The sequence below is a fragment of the Chanos chanos genome, chromosome 1, assembly GCF_902362185.1.
Source record: "Chanos chanos chromosome 1, fChaCha1.1, whole genome shotgun sequence".
NCBI lineage: Eukaryota > Metazoa > Chordata > Actinopteri > Gonorynchiformes > Chanidae > Chanos > Chanos chanos.
Window position 1 is genome coordinate 58886926 of NC_044495.1, and position 18523 is coordinate 58905448.

Genomic DNA, 18523 nt, shown 5'->3' on the forward strand with positions numbered 1-18523 from the left:
AAGGGTTTCAGACATCTGTCACCCCACTCCCACCGACCCGCCCCCCATTAGCGATGCCCCCCCCCCCCCCCCCCCCCCCCCGTCCAGCCTCCTCGTCGTGTGCCGAGAGGGGTGGGGTTAACTAGCCCGGGTCTGGCTGTCTCATGTCCTCACTTCTGTTTTCACGGCATTGGTGGAGGGAGAAAAAATAACAGAAGGGGGGGGGCTAGCCGACACCTGGCCGCGGTAGCAGGTAGCGGAGCGCGGCTCATTCGCGGTCGATCTCAATCCACGACCAATCTGGCTCCATCTGGCTCCAGGTGTGGGAGGAAAAATAAATAAATAAGTAAACAAACAGACAAAAAAAAAAAAAAAACCTGATGATGAGTCTTTGGCTCCGTCAACGTGGCGTTAGCTGTCCTGATCTCATGGTGCGATAGAGGCTTTGTCGGTGTTCTTTCTCCCCTCTACCAAAACCAGGCCGAAACTCAGTGCTTTGTTTGGATGATTCTGAATTATATTCATTCACTCATAAAAAGTGAGGTACCGTCAAAACGGAATTCACTGTCAAAACAGATTTCAAAGTGGGTCACAGAAAATCATTTGAATTCCTGGATCTTAGCTTTAGCCCGTTTTAAGTCTCAACTTTACTCTTTTTTTTTTTTTTTTTTTAACCCCATTGTCCTCAGTCTCAGTGGCGCTTTCTTCCGGAATGTTCCCTGAAGTCTGTCATATGTGAGCATGGCTCAGTGTCATGTGATGTTTGTCTGTCAGGGCCATCTGATGCATATGTGCAGGTGTGAATAATTGAACGCGTTCGTTTTCACATGTTTAAAGAAATTTCTGAAATCCATTAACGACACCAGCACCACCCAGCCCAGCTGCCCGATGTCGGTAGGACTTCGCGTCAAGACCGGCTTTCCGACAGAGAACACAAATGAAACGCGCTTCCTTCAAAATCTCCCGTGAGGTTTTGAGTGGTCTCCTGCTCCATGTTTGGGAAGCTTGAGTGGTTCTCTGTCCTCAAGTCCTGGTTTTCTTTCACTAACCCCCCCCCCCCCCCCCCCCCCCCCCCCCCCAACAGGACAGAAATAGTGATTTTCTTTTACTTCTCATTTTTCTCAAAAAACAAGACAGAAGTAGTGATTTAAACTGGAAACTGGTCAACAGAACAATCATACGTTGTCCAGCTGTTTAGGAGGTTACTCACATCGGCGGATTTACGGAGAAGTACACAAACCGTATGTGCTTTTCCATAGTTAGTTCAGTTCAACTGAGTGTGTTATGAATTTGAACCTCTCTGATACGAGAACAGATATATGATCTAATGTATCAGGAAGCGTCAGGATGATTTCTACACTGATCTCAAATAACTGGAATTGTTTTGTTGTTTCTTTGGAACGTTGGATCTTTCTCCCAGGCTTTAGCCTCTCAATAGATTTATTCACCTGGCTTATATCAGAACTGTTTTAGCTGGAGAGAGTTGGAGCAGGGTTTTGTTTTTTTTTTGGGCGAGACCACAAACGCTCCACTTTTGAAGTTTGCCTTTGACCCAGTATAAGGGCTCTGTTTGTCTGCCAGCGCGTTGTCTGCCAAAGCTCGGGAAAAAATAAACAGATCCACACTTACAGATTGTAAGAGTTTGTTTGGCAAGGGCAATCTCTGTGTGTTTTGACAGATGTGACAGTCATAGATCTGTATTTGAAACAAGATAATGCCGCAGATTATATTTTGAGTGAAAACAGTGACTTCGGTGTCAGAGTTTTTCGGTGAGTTCACTTTTCGTCCTGCTCCGTTCTGGAAAAGGTTTCGACGCTCAGCTCGTTAAACAAAGACCAGTCAAAAATTCCACCAACTTTTTTTTTTTACAGATTAATGAATCAAATCGTTGTATCGTTGTCCTTTTTTTTATTGTTGAGTGATTTGACTTAGCTTGGCCTGCACCGATTCTTTGTTCGGTGTTTCTGGTCTTATCCAGAGAGACGGAATCATTTGGCAGAAAATTTCCGAGCCTCGAGCTTTCCTCTCGCGCATTGTCCGCGTTTTCGGGCATGATTAGAAACCTGCCCGGCGTTTACACGTATCGCGGATGTCAGCTAAATTAGCCTCTCCTCTCATCCATTCAACGGACGCACCTCATTAACATGCAAGATCTTTTAACAGGCCCCTGTAACCACTACACTGCACCACAGAATGAGCGCGGCCCTACTTGGCCGCCGAATGACAGTTTAACGCAGCTCAAAATCCAAAATGTTCATCAGTCAGCTGCAATTAAAATACACATTCAAGGATTTTAGTCCGTTTTCGCTCAACACGTTTTCTGGGAAACGTCTCATGAATATGATCTGTATTCTGTGTTCACCGTGTATACTTGCAGGTCGATGTAAGGCGTAGATTATTCGAAACATCATTTTTTGTTGTTTTTTTTTGTTTTTGTTTTTTTTGTGTAATACTCACTTGAGAATGCTGTAGCTCTGGGCAGAGTTCATCGCTACAGCGAAAACCAACAGCGCGGTATTCCCGCGTTTCAGCAGCGTTCCCCTCACGGCACTGCTTCGTGTGCAAACAATAGGCATCTCCTAACACCCCCCCCCCCATATTTCTTCATTTTGAAGGGGATCTCAGGCGTTCAGTCAGTCCATTTCCTGCGTGGCCTTTCTCATTAGAGCCATGGTAATTGTACCCTTTGTAACAGACATATGGAAATTACAATGCCTTTCATCATTAGGGCTTTAATTGCAACTCCTCTTGGCTCCTTCCTCCAGTAAATAACTGATAGTGTTCTGTCTTTTTTTTTTTTCTCTCCCTTCTGATTTATAGCGAGACGCAGAGTACCGGTGACATTTTTAATCCAACAGGCTGCATTGATTTCTCATCTGCTTCGTCCTGTCCCGTCTCTTATTTTTAATCTCCATCTTTAGTGACGGAACATTCAGTTGCATTTATCGTTTTACTTAACAATATTTATTGTATAAATATTTGCTTATTCCATACAGCTAATTCTGTTTGAAAATCTTGACTTGATCATGCACTTAACACGAACATTAATACCGATCATTCGTATGTATGTCTGGTTTTTAAACATTTAACACACGTTTAATCAGCTCTGTGGTGATTGTAACAATGGTTGCTCTGTGCTCCTTGCTTTAGGTCAATGGAAGTTCTGATCAGCTTGAACAATGGCAGGTCTTTCATCAGCAGTGCCTTTACCATCTACGGCTCCACCTGTGTAAGTACTGGAGTTAGTAACTGGTTCAGCCTGACCATCATGACTTTGGTCTCTTTACTGGTTTAATACTGTGACACAAATGTAATGTAGCTGATAATATCAGAGATTATGTTAATGGTGCCATAATATCATGCCTGTATAGACACAGGTAGGACATTATGTCTTAGAACCACGTAAGACCTTTCTTTTCCAATCCCAACAGCTAGCATTGGAAAGAAAACACATTTAAGTTCTATTTTTTTTTAAGAAGAATTACAAGTTCAAACTGCGTTTGAATGACATTTTCCAGTGCAGCCTGGGTGTGCTTTGAAACATGCACTGGAATACATCAGAAAAGAGTAGAACATCAGAATACACACACACACAGAATATAACAGACTATGACACCTTTCTGAAAACATGTCTCCACATAGCAATTACATGTTCAAACAGTGCTAACTCTCTCTCTCTCTGTGTGTGTGTGTGCCTCTCCCTCTCTTTAAGTCTGACGGTATGGCAGTGGCCATTACGTTTCTGGTGCTGTTTATTCTGGTGGCATTGGCTCTGATGTGGTGGTTTTGGCCTCTCTGCTGTACTGTGGTAAGTGCAGAAAAAATCCACCCCCACCCCCCACCCCTCCACCTTTTTTTTCCTCTAAGTTGTCCTCAATAAATGTTTATTTTTCCAGAAAAAAAAAAAAAAAGTAGTACCTTGAAATTATTGTGCAGTCAAAAAAAAAAAGTTGTGTATAGACATTTGTGCCGTGTATGTCGAAGCAGCCGTAATTTGTAAAATGTTGTTTAGAAGTGCAGCGTTTCAATGTATGTGTTCCCTGATGCGACATTATAATGTCAAGGAAGGTTTTTATTAATTGGGTTCTAAAATATGGTGGTCTTTTTTTTTTTTTTTTTAAACCGTTCCTCTCCCTCCGTCGCATCCTGTCTTTTCTCTGCGAAATCTTTATCTCACATCTCACAGCCCATTCTCATTACCCATCCACCCCCTGTTGTCTTTTTCATTGTAAATTCTCTTTTGAGGCTCCTTTTAAGCTGAAGCATCAGTGGTAAATGGCCCCTTGATCCTGGCACCTTTCCAAGCGGAGGATGTGTCAATTTAAGACCAAGCTCCTAAATGTAAAATGTAATTGAATATAATGACTTGTCTTCCTCCTCGGTGCAGGAGTGTGGAGCAGGTATAAGTCATCTGCCCCGAGGGTGTGTGGTCGCGTTTATAGTGGGGCTTTCGCACAGATCAGAAACTAGAGTGTGGAGAGGGATGTGGTCACAGATAGATTTGCGCAGCTGACTTTTCTAACCCACGTTGAGGTTGGCATGAAGTGCTTATTGAAATTTCTCTGTCACTGCTTGCTTAGAGAGAGAGAGAAGGGGGAGGGGAGAGACAGAGCGAGAGAGAAAGACATAGAGGGGGGGGGGGGGGGGGGTTGCAGTTTCCTTTTCTCTTTTCCTGCTGTTTTTCTTGCTTAAACATCTTTCTCTTTCTTTCTGTTGTAGCTTTTCGCCCTGTGAACAGGACTCAAAAATATTACATAAATAACGCCTCATTCGGTTCATGTTGTACTTTGCTCCACTGCTAGACATTCTACTTAAATTAGGGACCAATGAATTCTACCTCGCATGAAGTCAGTGAACTGAGAGCAAAACAGTGTATATAGCTCACGCTTTCTCAGAAAAGTGAGAAAACTGTATTAGTTTGAGCAAGTTACCATATACAGATGGTGTGCCCTGAATGAATGGCCTGTGCTTCTGGATGCTGGCAAAATGGAGGCTCTACCGTCGGCATTGACTCCAGAGCCTGTTTCATGCCACGTCTCTCTCTTTCCGAGAACCAGGTGGAGGGCCATCCAGAAAGAGATGGAAGCATATTTTGGAAAACCAACAAAGGCATTAAAATGTAACCCCCCTGCAGCAAGCTGGGCCTGTGCCCTGTTTGTCCTGGTGGATGAGCTGAGGCTTCTCTCCATCGGGGACAAGCCCAGGAGAGAGGGGCCATGTGTGGATTGTTAATATTTAAACTAAGCGCTGCCAGTTTTCAGTTATCAGAAACGCTGACGCGTGCGCGCACTCGCACACAAACACACACACACACAAGCATGTGCACACATACATCCAAGCACTCCATCCCTTGTCTCATACACAAAGCTTTGCTATGCTGAAGGTCATTCAAATATGGTGTTTGCTGTTAGATAGATACTAGTGCTTGCTGGGGTGCAGTGTTTTCATAAATTTGTTAGCTTGTTTGTTTTTAACTCAAGCCAGCAGAAACAGTCTGCCATAGAGATTTTCTGAGAATGCCCAAAAACCAAAAATACTGTTTTGGTCCACGGACAAATACAGTATTTTGATGAAAGTGGAGGATCTGAAAGTTGCATAAACTGGCCACCTACACAGAATTCCCAGTGTGAACATTAGAACCCCCCCGCCAAATTCGCAGTGTTTTACAGTGGCATGTTGTCTTTTAGACGATAATCACCGTTATGTATAGTTTGTTTTCCCGTAAAGTGACCTTTTAGATAATTAAGTTGACGTTTTTCGCATAGTATGTTAATTTCGAGGTAATGGCAATGCGTCAATTTAATTTGCGAACATGCTACGTGCTAGCTAACCACCATGGCGCTAATCTTCACACGGACATCCCCCGTTTGGGGACTGAAACGAACGGATTATGAACTTCAATAGGACAGTTACACCTAAGTAATATGGGCGATGTAGCTCTAGCTGTATCCGATTGGTTCTTTTTCCAAGGTCTGCATTACTGGCTCTGGGTCATATGTCAGATGGCTAAGTATTCCGTAGCTTTGGGTTTAATTACCGTAAGCACTTTAGCATCCCCGAATTGAGTTCGGGGCGATCGTTCACGGGCCACATCTGTCTGTCAGGTTGTCTCAGCACCTCACAGACCAGCACGTCATTTGGATAATACCGTATTTATCCGACAATATGTCTGGTAAATCTAAATCTGCTGCTTAATTACTCCATAAAGAAGCTAATCCTTTAGCGTAAAGGTCTGCCTAAAATTACGTTAATCATCGCACGCGCAGCCCTACCGACAGACATTACAGGATTTGCACACAGTCAGTTATGAGTCAAAGAGTCAATTAATTAACCATAATTGATGATTTTCCATTATTGTAATGACAACAGTGTGGTAATGGTATCAGTGTGCTTTAATGTGAGTGAAACAGCTGTTCGACTGATGATATGCGATAATTACGGAGGCATTTTTTTTTCCGAAATCTAATTTGGTAAATGCATATCCTGTAATGGTCGCATATCTCTTCCATGAATAATAGGACAAGGTCTGCCTCTTCGTTTTCTGAGCTCTTCTTCAACGAGGAAATGAACGATAGTCAGAAATGTGAAGAACGTGTCCTGGGCATCGGTGTAGAATTGAGAGTAGATAAAAAGGCGTTTATGTGGTTCTTTTTTGAAAGCGTTGTAAAATAGTTGACGCTAAACTGACCGCCGTAATAACTTTTCTTTGGTAACCCAGCGGTGTAGGGGTGAGAAAGGAAATAGCTTGATTATGAAATTTGTGGTGACTCTGATCAGTATCTCTCCATGAGTACAACACACTTCACAGAGATGAAGACGTCTTGTCTTTGTGTGAAGTCGTTCTTGTAGAAATGCGCTCACTTTCAGTTGTAACAGATGCACAGATATGTGTAGTTCTCCTCACACTCTGTCACTTACCTATCAGCCCATACAGCAGATTGTGTGTGTGTGTGCGCGCACATATATGTGTTTGTTGATCTGCCTGTATTAGTGTTTCTTGTGCTCTCTCTCTCTCTCTCTCCCTCCCTCTCTCTCTCTCTCTCTTTCTTTGTGTGTGCACATGCACATACATGTGTTTGTTGATCTGTCTATATTTGTGTGTCTTTCTCTCTCTCTCTCTCTCTCTCTCTCTCTCTCTCTCTCTCTCTCTCTTTCTCTCTCTCTGTGTGTGTGTGTGTGAGTCTTTGTGTCCTGCTCTCCTGCACAGGGGACAAGTCTCCTTTCCCAGACGAGGTCTGGAGCCCAGTCTGAGCATCTTTTCCGCATATCATTGAAGCTAATTAACTCCTTAGGACTTTATGATTAGGGATTGCTTGGGCGCGCTGAACCTCATCCAATTAATTAAGAGATAAACGGACTGCCATGCTCGCCCCAAAGACTCCCCTGTCAACAAGTCGATTTTCCCATTTTCTTCATTTCGCACCAGGGGCCAACAGTGTTGCTTTACAAGCACTGGTCTGTAATCGGCCAGAGAGAGGAACACGCAGGGCTCAAATGTTAGTCTGGCGTTGGGAGTACACATGAGAAACAAGAGACCAGGGCTTCATTGATTTCCTAAATATCTTGTGCAGTGTCCATACACTACAGTTGTCCTACACTGTGGAAAGAAAAAAAAAAGGCCCACGTGATATTCCAACTTAAAAAAAAAAAAATCTTCTAAAACGACATTGGATGAGAGATTATTTTCCACTGATGCAATTGGCTAGAAGTAGCTCAAACCATATAAAAAGCTTGCTGTGCCATCATCACAGTGGCTGGGCGTTTTTTTTTTTTTGTTGGTTTTTTTTTTAATTAAATGGTAACTTTTTGTCTCCCCCCCGGCAGGTCATTAAGGATCCTCCCCGACCTCAGAGACCCCCCCCTCCTCCGGCACCTGTAAGTTCATTTAAACTGAATTTAACCAGGCGTATTTACCATAGGCGTGTGTTTTGGTATCGTCTGCATGTCAGATTTGAGAATAGGTAATTTTGTAAACAATAATTTTGTGTACTGTTCATGTTTGTATGTATATTCTCTTGCAACGCAAAGCCATATCTTTAACCTTTTGGTGTTTGAGTGTTTTACTTTCACAAGTTATAAAAGACTTGCCCTCTCCTTTAATGTAAACATCTGTCCGTGGAAAAATGGGCGTGTTTTTCAAAAGCCAACGTAACTTTCTCAGAAATCATCAGACATATTTCATCTCTGTAAGTGCCCACTGCACTGCTGGACTGGCCTATATGTTGCACTTTTTAATTCACGCAGGAACCTGACCCTCTGCCCAAGAAGAAGTGGCCAACGGTGGATGCGTCCTACTACGGAGGAAGAGGAGCAGGCGGCATCAAACGCATGGAGGTGAAGATCAGAACCTTTTCGTTTTTGAGTGACGGCTGCGTTTCACCGATGACAGACAAGGGTTTTGATGCCGTCACGAATGTCTCTGTCTGTCTTGAGGTTGCTCATCTCCGAGCTTTCAAAAGGTTTCACATCTTGTTGCCGTGACATGATTGTGATGTCATAAATGCATGCGTGGCATGGTTTATAAAGTACCGATACCCTCACCCCCACCCCCAGCACATCACATCTCACAACCTCGTCTTGGTCAAACAGCTAATTCATAGTTACTTCATCTTGGTTGAACGGTTAGTTAGTTCTTCATTGAATTTAGTGAGTTTTTAGTCTTGTTTTGTTTTTTGTTTTTTTTTTTCCACAGTGTCCCTGAATCTTTTGAGGCTCAGAAATGTTTGTCTCGTGTTGTCCAGAGAAGTAAGAGAGACATGGGCTTTGTAAAACGGTCTGGAAAATTAATTCAGTGCTGTTATTCGATCTTTGTAGAAGCAGGACCTATCGTGGTTTGATACGTGCTGAGAGCTGTGGTGTGGTGTTAGTCCTGGTATCCTTGGAAGTTTTGCATAGAGCTGGTGGATAAGTCTTTTCGGATCGCGTCCGAAAGTCGCTTGACTGCTTTGACGTGACAGTTTCGGCTGCCGTGTCACCCGGGTTGAGTTAAGTCACGTTGACGTGGACGGGCCGAACCTTCCTGCCATTCCGGCGCGTCCATCTCGGGACCTTCCAACCTGTCATCGTTCTTTGTTCCCCTTCAACTCTGCCTGGTTACCGTGGCAGCCCAGGCCCTAGGAGGGTGCGCCCTTTAAAGAGTGGAGGGGTTATCACACGCTCCCCCCCCCCCCCCCCGGAAAAAAAATTCCCTAGACAAGGTCCCGTCGCTGTGATACCGCGTGAAAACCTCAGGGGGGAACCGCACCTCCGACTTTTTCCCACGAGTCCGTGAGCGAGAGAGCGAGACTGAGGTGCACTGAACCTCAGAACTTCTTTTTTCTTTACCTCGACAAGTCTTTATTTCCAACGACAGCCCATCTCCATTACTGAAGCTTTAACTGTGGACCTGGGGAGAGATGTTCCTCAGATCAACCTGTCCCTTTGTTTCCACTTAAAACACAACCCTGACAAGCGTGTATGGAACCTGTGGTGCGGGAAATGTTTTATTCATAGGGAATTATCTGGCCCTGGGAATACCCAGGAATGATGCAGAGAAGCTGTTCTATATTGTTGTGGCTTAACCTACAGCTCGGAGAGTCTGTTGTTAATTACTCAACCCTCTTTATTTATGTGCTGGAGGACTAAACATGGGAACAGATGCCATGAATTTCATTAAAATAGTTGAGAGGAAAGAACATTGGGTTCATAAGGTGCATTTGAGCTAAAGAGTCCTCGGGGTGACCATGTATTGCATTTATGCAAATATTTCGTCAGTTGGTGTGACGTACAGTAAGAATTCAAAGAACTGGAAGACCATGGCTGAAGATAACCGTGGACTTCGGACACGCAAAAGCCGCCGGCCTCTAAACGTAAAGCTTTTAACGCTCTGAAAACCAGCTGCCAATCAACTGACGATTAGAGTGAGACAAAATCCTTGAATGTTGTTGATTTTGCATGGCTGCATTTTTTTTTTCTTTCGGTTTTCAGTCAGCCTTAGTCTTTGTGGTTAACCACGTGGGTTGAGATGTTGAGATACATGGGAATGAGATGGTCCATTAGATTATGGGTTTCACGAATTGCTTCCGGTCTGGCCTGCAGGTGCGCTGGGGCGAGAAAGGTTCCACAGAGGAAGGGGCAAGGTTGGAGAAGGCCAAAAATGCTGTGGTAACAATACAGGAGGAGGTGGAGGAGCCGATGATTAAAAAACCACCCACCAGAACAGGGTCCAACCGTAACCAGGAGACCAAATGGTACACTCCCATTAAGGTGAGCCCCAAGGTTCGAATGTACCTTGCGACAAAATGACGTCAAGTCTATCGCTACATGTTACACCATGTTACATGTAACTGCGCAGATGTAACTAGACATGTCACCTTCACTCCGCATGTCTTATGATGCATTAATATGTATGTTTAACAGCGCATGTAACATGTCACTACACATGTAACAACCGGTAACAGCATATGTAATGTCAACCGCCTATGCGAGAACTTGTGTCAGATGTAACATTTTGTGACACATATAACATTATAAATCACATAACATATAGAAGTAAATGTGTATATATATCATGTTACTATGTTACAGTTGCTTGTACCTTGCAGTGACCCTATCGGCTGTGGTGTTTATTCCATCTTTAAATTGCTGATGCAACTTAAATTACTTTAACCAACTCTTCTCATTGCTGGTGTGACGCAGGATGTGTTCGGAGTTCTTAAGGGGAATTAAAACTTTGCGGTTTTGCATTTCTCGTTGAGGAAATTGGATAGAATTCAGCTGAGGTCTTGCTCTAACCTTCCCCTTTTTCTGCTCAGGGACGTTTGGATGCTCTGTGGGCTCTTCTGCGGAGACAGTACGACCGAGTTTCGCTAATGCGGCCTACCTCCGCGGATAAAGTAAGCCAACGAGGTGTACCACACACACACACACACACACACACACACACACACACACACACACACCACATACAGAAGGTAAGACACATTGTGTTTGGTTATAGAAAATAAGTGCCACACAGCGTCCCGTATTGGGTAAATGGTTGTTGGTTTGATTTTTGGGTGAGCAAAATCATGCACAGAAACAGTGTTTGAAACCAAGCACAGGAAGTGGGTTCTCTACAGAGATGTTTGCTTCAGTTGCTGCAGCACAACTGAATCAAACAGACAGCAGCTGCAAAGACTCAGCAGGAAATGACAGCCGTGACTATATATGGCATACATGACTGGGCTAAAGCTCTGGTCCGACACCCGGGAATGGATAAACAACTGTTTAAATTTGACGTGGAAGTACACAGCAGGTAAATCCGAAAACGTGTCGCGGAGAGTACGTGTGAGTGCGGAGTGAGTTGGGGAGTTTTCTTCATTAAGATGTTACCCCGATAACTCTGAGAGTGAGCGCATTATCACTGAATCGTAGGCTGAATGGTCTGGATATGTATGAGCGAAAGGGCCATTTTAGTCGTGTTCATATCTTTTCATTTCCGATCCCCTAACACCACTCTGGGAACAGTTAAGAACTGTGACGTAAGCTCTTGTGATTCATATTAGTGTCATCTTTTCTGTGAACAGTGTTTCACAATTCATCCTGAAGAGACTTTGCAAGATCCTTTTGTTTGTTTTGCTAGTTACAAATTACGCCGGAAGGCCACGTCTGTGGGGCGTCCTCTGTTTTTGGTTTCCTCTTGTTGTGTTTTTTGGCCAAAAAACAACAACAGAAAAAAAGCTCCGGCGTGTGACCCGACGTGTAGAGAGCGTTTGGGGGAGTTCATGACCTTCTAGGCGTTTGTTGACGCGCGTTCAGGTGTTCAGTTGCGATCGCCTTACGAGCTCATAACGCCGCGCCTCTTAAAAGGGACCCGCGCGGAGACGATCAAAAAGACGTTTGAACTGGAACTTTTCGTCTCGCCGAGAATACTCCAGCTTCGCTTTGCTCCTCTCGTCGGCTCCCCTGCCCGACCGAAAAACGAGGAGTTTTTTTTTTTTTTTTTTTTTCCGAAAAGTGGACCAACTCCAAGAGGAACGTGTGAAGTCCCGGCAGTTAGCGTGGGGCTTCTGGTGCGCCTCTCTCAGACCGTAGTTTTCACTTTCAAGTCCTTGATCAAGTGCTCTCGGAGCAGGCAGGAGCAATCAAAGCCCGGGGAAGCCCCAGTGGTCCCGGTCCCGGTCGTGAAAGGCTGGGTGGGCCTGGCTGCGTTTCGCTCCGCTGGAGAAAGGGCCGCTTTGATGGCGGACAGGAAACCTCGGGGGTCATAAATATTTAAAGGGGGGGGGGGGGGTTGGGGGGGGGGCTCAGATCCGGGCGCGCTTTGCGACGATTCATACAGGTGTAAGGAAGCAGGTTGTCACAGACATCTGTTCTGTGGAGAGACCCCCGAGTCTCCTCGTCCCCCACCCCCCCCATCCCGCCCCAAAAAAAGAAACACACTTTCCATCAAACCCCCCCTCCCCATCCACCCCACCTCTCCCAGCCTGCAGCCAGACTGCTGGATTGTCAGCAGATGTAGTTTTTTATCCGAGCAGCTCTCTGCTCTCACATTCACCGCCTGAGGGGTTCCGACACCAAAGGTAGAATGGGGGTGGACACAGCTGCAGTGGCGAACTAGCCTCGGGCACAAATAAAGAGATCTAATGCGGTTTGACTGTGTTGTCGGGGCGACCGGGGAGCCAGAGAGGCACTTCAGAGCCAACTTAGCGCCGCAACATCTGCCGTCAAGTTTCCGGAACCCGGCAGGGGACAGCAGGTAGGGAGGACAGAGGGGCGGGAGGGAAGAGGGGGGGTAGGGGGGTCGGCCCGGTTACGACGAGGGAGCTCTTTTAAACGGCAGCTTTCCTGTGGCACACCGACTCTCTCGGCAGGGCTCTGTATTATTTGACAAAGCAGCAGCCTGCAAAAAAAAAAAAAAAAAGAAAAGAAAAGAAAACACACACACACACACTAACAAGCAATTTTAGAATGATACATTAACATACATTAACCCCTTGGAGCTGTGAGCACAAAAGGAAAGTCAGGACACGGGGGTGGGGGGGTTGGGGTTGGGGGAGCTTTTTCAGTCCTTTCTAGAGTGGATTTGAGGTTGGATCTGTTTTTTTGCTTATGCTATGGGGACCTGTGTGGGTTGTGTTGGGTAACGATCGTAACCGATTGAACAGAGACGGGAATTTAAGGGATTTTTAAGGCCCAATTTACTTTCGAAAAGTTCAAGCAAAGCAAACGGAGGCGGGGGGGGTGGGGGGGGGGGGGGGGTGGGGGTGGAGGGATTTCTTGTCATTGTGGAAATGACTCTTTTTTTTTCTTTCTTGCTTTCTTTTCCTCTTCTTCTGTTCCTCCGTCCTGATGGCGAACTCCTACACATTATGATACAGAGTCGATGTGATTATGGCGGCCGCTCTTTTAAAGACAGGGAAGACTGAATCACCGACACAGAACAGACTTGCAGAGCTGTGAATCCGCAGACGAGGGGGGGGGGGGGGGGGGGGGGGGGGGGGGGGGGGGGGGGGGGGGGGGAGAGGGGGGGGAGGAAGTGGAGGCAAATGGGCGGCCTGCCTGCACACCCTCCCTGCCAAACCCCCTCCCCCAGTCCTCTCTGCAACACGCACAACGTCACTTTACCGTACCCAGTGCGTACGTTACACCCTATTAAAGTCACCCTTTGCTTAACACACATCTGATTATCACACGTAGATGACTGACTGACTGGCTCAGGGCTGCATGGGAAGGAGGAACAGGGTACTTTTTTAAGTGCTGGACAGTCCACTTCACAGACGAAGCGGACTCGCCAGGCTCCTCGGGCGTAGCGGAGGGCCCGGTCGCAGCCCCTGCTCGTCGCCGTCGTCTAACGGTCTGTGTTTTGGTTGCCGTACATCGTGTAAAACAGTACTGATCTGATGTTGGGGATTACCCTTTTTACGTTATTCCCGAACGCGAAGCCTGGTTCCCCCTTTGTGATGCAAATGTCTAGCATTCATAAACACATCCTATAGGACCACGTGCTGTGCAGTCGGACTCGGAATTGACAGAAAGTAATTATTATTCACAGATGAAGGTAAACGATATTAATTTCAAACGTTTGAACCAGATTTTTAACTCAACAGCCCGTTGTTCGATAGTGTGCATACCTGAGCAGGGGCTCCGGATCGGTTGCGAGTCCGACGTGTTGACCTGGTTTGTGCCGTTTTGAATAGGCTGCAGCTAAAGTTTTTTAGCCGGAGCATTTAAACACTTTGTTGTGTTAGACGCGACGCTGAAAATGTAGATTAAAAGGGCTTGTTCGGGATAGTAGAAAATCTGGCAAACGGTGTGAAGTTGAAACGCGGTGGAAAGATCAGAGAGCATGAGATTTCTAATTAACAGGGTAATTGGAATTAAACCAGAGCGTCACGAATAATGAGGCGTTCCAAACAGAAGAAAGCCCCCGTTCGTAATAAATAAATAAATAAACAAACAAACAAATAAATAAATAAATAAAAGGTGCCTCTAACAAAAACACAAACTGAGCTACAGACATTTAACACATTTCTGTGTGTGTGTGTGTGTGTGTGTGAATTGCCTGTGAGTTGCTCATTCCGCCACTCTAATTAATCAACGGACAGAGAGCTGACATTGTGGGGACGTTGTGTGTATTTGAACACAGTGTCCCAACAATAGGTGTGCTGTGACAGACCGGTGCTTGTCTCGCATGCTCATTGGTCCTCATTAGTTCTATCTATGCACCGCTCTGCTCCCTCTAACGAGGAGTAAGTGGAAAGCTGACAGGTCCACTGAGTGGGGGTTGGGGTGGGGGGGAGGCAGGGCGGTGGGGTGGTGGGGGGGGGTGTTGTGGAGAAGTGACAGCTTTTTAACTCTGCCCTGTTTGTGAGCCCTTTTTAAAACGGCCTCTACGTTTTCACTGAACCAGATACCAGATTAGGGTTTTTTTTTTCTCTCTCTCTCTCTCTCTCTCTTTCTTTCTGTCTTAATGCGGACCTGCTGAAAGTAGGGCAGATGTTGGTGTGACTGGTTGTAAATTCGATAACGTCTGCCGCGTTAATCTGGCCGGCGCTCCGTACGCGACCAGACCCCACCGGGGGTAACAGGATTAGATTGTACCGGTGGGGGAACCCCGCGAATGCACGCTGGTTTAGAGAGTGGTGTCTGACATGAGGGAAAGGAGAGAGAGGGAGAGGGACAGAGGGAAGTGGGGTGGGGGGGGGGGGGTAGGTGGGGGGGGTCAGTGAAATTGAGCCAGTGAGATTTGCAGGGGTCCAACTGAGAGTCTTTAATCCGCAAACCCATCCATAAGAACGTTCACTGCAAATTAGACAGGACTTCGGCCCTTGTCTTTTGTACATTAACCCCCCTATTAATTTAAGTGAGGGACTCGTTTTACAGACTGTAGCAGCAGAGGGAAAATATAAGCTTACGAGATGTCCCCGTGTGCTTTAGAAAATGAGATCTTATAAACGGGGGCATATTGACAAGAGATGAGACGAATTGTATGAGTAACATGAGAAAAAAAAAAAAATCTTTTTATTTATTTATTTATTTGTTTGTTTGTTTTTTTAGATTCAGACATTAGCTTTTTATGAACTCAATTCGCTTTTATAATCTGCTTTTGAAGACTTTGTATCTCAAAGTATGTTTTTCTGACCGAGAGGGGGGGAGGTTTTAGATGTTTGACCAAAATGCAATCCATTAAAAAAAAAAAAAAAAAAACATCTTTTTTTGCATGTGTATATCAGTATGTTGTTGGAGGTCAGTTTTTTTTGTTGTTGTTTTTTTTTAATCCATTGCGTTGTGACAACTCTTGATGGGGGTGGAATTTAAAAGGCTGAAATCCCTTTGCTTCTGTACACTGCAACCAGAACTGTTTGGTTCTCTGGACGTGGCTGGTACCTGCCCCTGTTTGTGGCATCTCCTCGCGGCCTCATTTGGCTTCCGCGGCTCAGTCAGTCTGGCTAGCTTGTCTCTGCCTCCACTCAGACGCCCCCCCCCCCCCCCCCTCCTTTTCTGTTTTTCCTTTTTTTTTTTTTAAATCAGACCGGCGACCACCGCGGACGCTTCACCGTGCCGACTGATTCTTCATCGCCTATTAAAATCAAAACCCCCTCGTTCGCAGAACGAAAGCTGGAATCTCGACTTTAATTAAATTGCATTATTGTTAATGTCAGCATTTCCAAGGGCCCGCTTTGTCTCTTAGGTTTCTCAGCCCGTTATGACAGACCTACACAGGAATCACAGAGAAAATTAGTCATGTATTGTAATAACCTGCTTACTTCATCGCTACAATTTGAATATTTAAAGTGATGTGACCGACAGTCTCTGTTGCGTTAGGAATATGCTTTTGTAAATATATTTAGATTAAGGTTTAGATCGCCTCGTGTCTGTTTTAATTTTCTTTTAAATTGTAAATTAGAAATTATTTTTTAGTATAATTGAATGTACATTTTAATTTAGGTTTTGAAAAAAAAAAAACTGATTCCTTAACCGTCTGATGCACTAGCAGAAATGTTCGGTAAATTATTCTGCAATAAGAAATATTTTAAACTGTTAGAAAGCGAAAAGGAGATCAGATGATAGGAAGCTATTCTGTCCAATCATCTGACATTTGTATATTCATTTGTATATTTGAAAACAAACAGTTCTATACAGAAACACCAGCTTTTTTTTTTTTTTTTTTGTAATCTGTGCAGGGGAAATGAAACAAAAAACAAAACAAAGCGAAAAAAAAAACAAAAACAAAAACAAAAAACAAAACAAAAAAAGCAGGTCTTTATGAATGTGATTGTATGAATATGAGTTACATTTCCCAGCTGTGAAGCCGTGTAACTGAACTGGTAACACAAGCATGTGGCAGCAGCTCTGTCTCTCTCTCTCTCTCTCTCTCTCTCTCTCTCTCTCTCTCTCTCTCTGAGGAGGAGTAAGTGACTACTATTAACCTAAAATAACGGGGCTCATTTCTCTTTTAGTTAATAGTTGCTATGGTTTTAACTCCTTCATCACCACATGGGGGACGTAATCAACCGAATTATGCTAATTAGCTTTATTATGCAAATTAAGAAGACCCCTTCATTTTGAACTGCTACTAAAAGCAGTTTTAGCCTTATTTAACAGTAATTAATTGTGCTTGTAAAAGCCTGACTGTGCCCGAATTGAGTACTCAGTGTGTGTGTGTGTGTGTGTGTGTGGGGAGGGGGGTGGTTGGTTGGGGGGGTGGGGGTGGGGCTTGGTTTTTTTAATGGCATCCACTGTGGTGTTTGGCAGGGTGTCGCTAAAAAGACGCCCTTAAATCTCCCTGAAGAACTTAGAGTATCAGAGATCCGACTGTTCCCTCTGCCCGGGCAGAAAATGGATTGGTTACAGCTCGCAGGCAGCCCCGCGTCTCATCCCGACAGATGTATTTTTTAAGACGTTCAGGTTGGCATCCCCGTATCTGCGCTTGTTTCGGCAGCTTAAACATTTTATCACTCATGCTTGAGTTTGCCATAAATAAATAACTGCATATAGTTCATAATTGATTTGAGAGAAGAGGTAGCAGATGTGACGGTCATTGTACGTGGGATAAAAATGAGGAAGAAGTCAAGTCGTTGTATTTGTTAATTTATTTATTTAAGCGGGACCGGAGTGACGGACCCCCGGGAAAAGACGCTGATATTGTCCTTTGTCCCTCTAGAAACTTCTATTCCGTTTGTCTTACGTCTAAGGGCACAGCAGACTAAAGAGATGACCCATCTCTATCAATTAGTCATTTTTCATTATAACGGATGACTCTGGCGTTTATGGTAATAGTTTATAATCTAACTTAATAACCTGTAATGATGATATGTGAATCTTAATGAATTAAAGGTCATTTCACCCCTCACGTTTTATTAATGAGTTCCGATCACGCTTTGACAGAACAACAAATGGCATTTGTGATGACAGAGAGAAATACTCAGTTAAAGAGAGAGAGCGAGAGAGAGAGAGAGATCTTTGTTTGTTTAATTTTGCTCGTCCTCGCGGTTCTTCTGGCCGCGTGTCTGTGGGTCTCAGTGCAAGCGTGTGTAAAGTAAGGCTGAATCTCTCTGCTATGTGTGCACAGATGCAGAGGCGCTCTGCTAGTCTTTGTAGTTCTGAGCGATCAGATGGCCAAAGGCGACGCGGACTGGCGCGCTAGTGCCACTGTTCACTTTCTCACTTCCCAAATGCCAAACTCTTTTCACTTCTGCACCACTCCTGTCTGTGTGTCGCTCTCTCTCTTTCCCTCTCTCTCTGTGTCTCTCTCTCTCTTTCCCTCTCTCTCTGTGTCTCTCTCTCTTTCACTCTCTCTCTCTCTCTCTCTTTCCCTCTCTCTCTCTCTCTCTCTCTCTCTGTCTCTCTCTCTCTTTCCCTCTCTCTCTCTCTCTCTCTCTGTCTCTCTCTCTCTCTCTCTGTGTCTCTCTCTCTTTTTCTGTCTCTTTCTATCTCTTCAGGCCTGTGCTGTGTTGACTGTATCTTTTCTTTCTTTCACAGTTTTGCCCTTTTACTTTCCCAGTTGAGTCGCGTAGCTCCCGCTAACGTCCAGGACGCTGACGCTGCTGCCGCTCCTCGAACTGTTCACACGCATTGCTCG

General features: G+C 44.9%; 1 protein-coding gene across 1 annotated transcript in view; it reads left to right on the forward strand.

Annotated features, from left to right (window-relative positions):
- The window catches only part of antxr2a (ANTXR cell adhesion molecule 2a), a 49564-nt gene that overhangs the window by 14247 nt on the left and 16794 nt on the right, over positions 1-18523 (forward strand). The window contains exons 11-16 of the mRNA XM_030779878.1: positions 3130-3208; positions 3692-3787; positions 7804-7854; positions 8224-8313; positions 10057-10224; positions 10773-10853. Coding sequence (XP_030635738.1) covers positions 3130-3208; positions 3692-3787; positions 7804-7854; positions 8224-8313; positions 10057-10224; positions 10773-10853 — 565 coding nt within the window. The remainder of the gene's footprint in view (positions 1-3129; positions 3209-3691; positions 3788-7803; positions 7855-8223; positions 8314-10056; positions 10225-10772; positions 10854-18523) is intronic.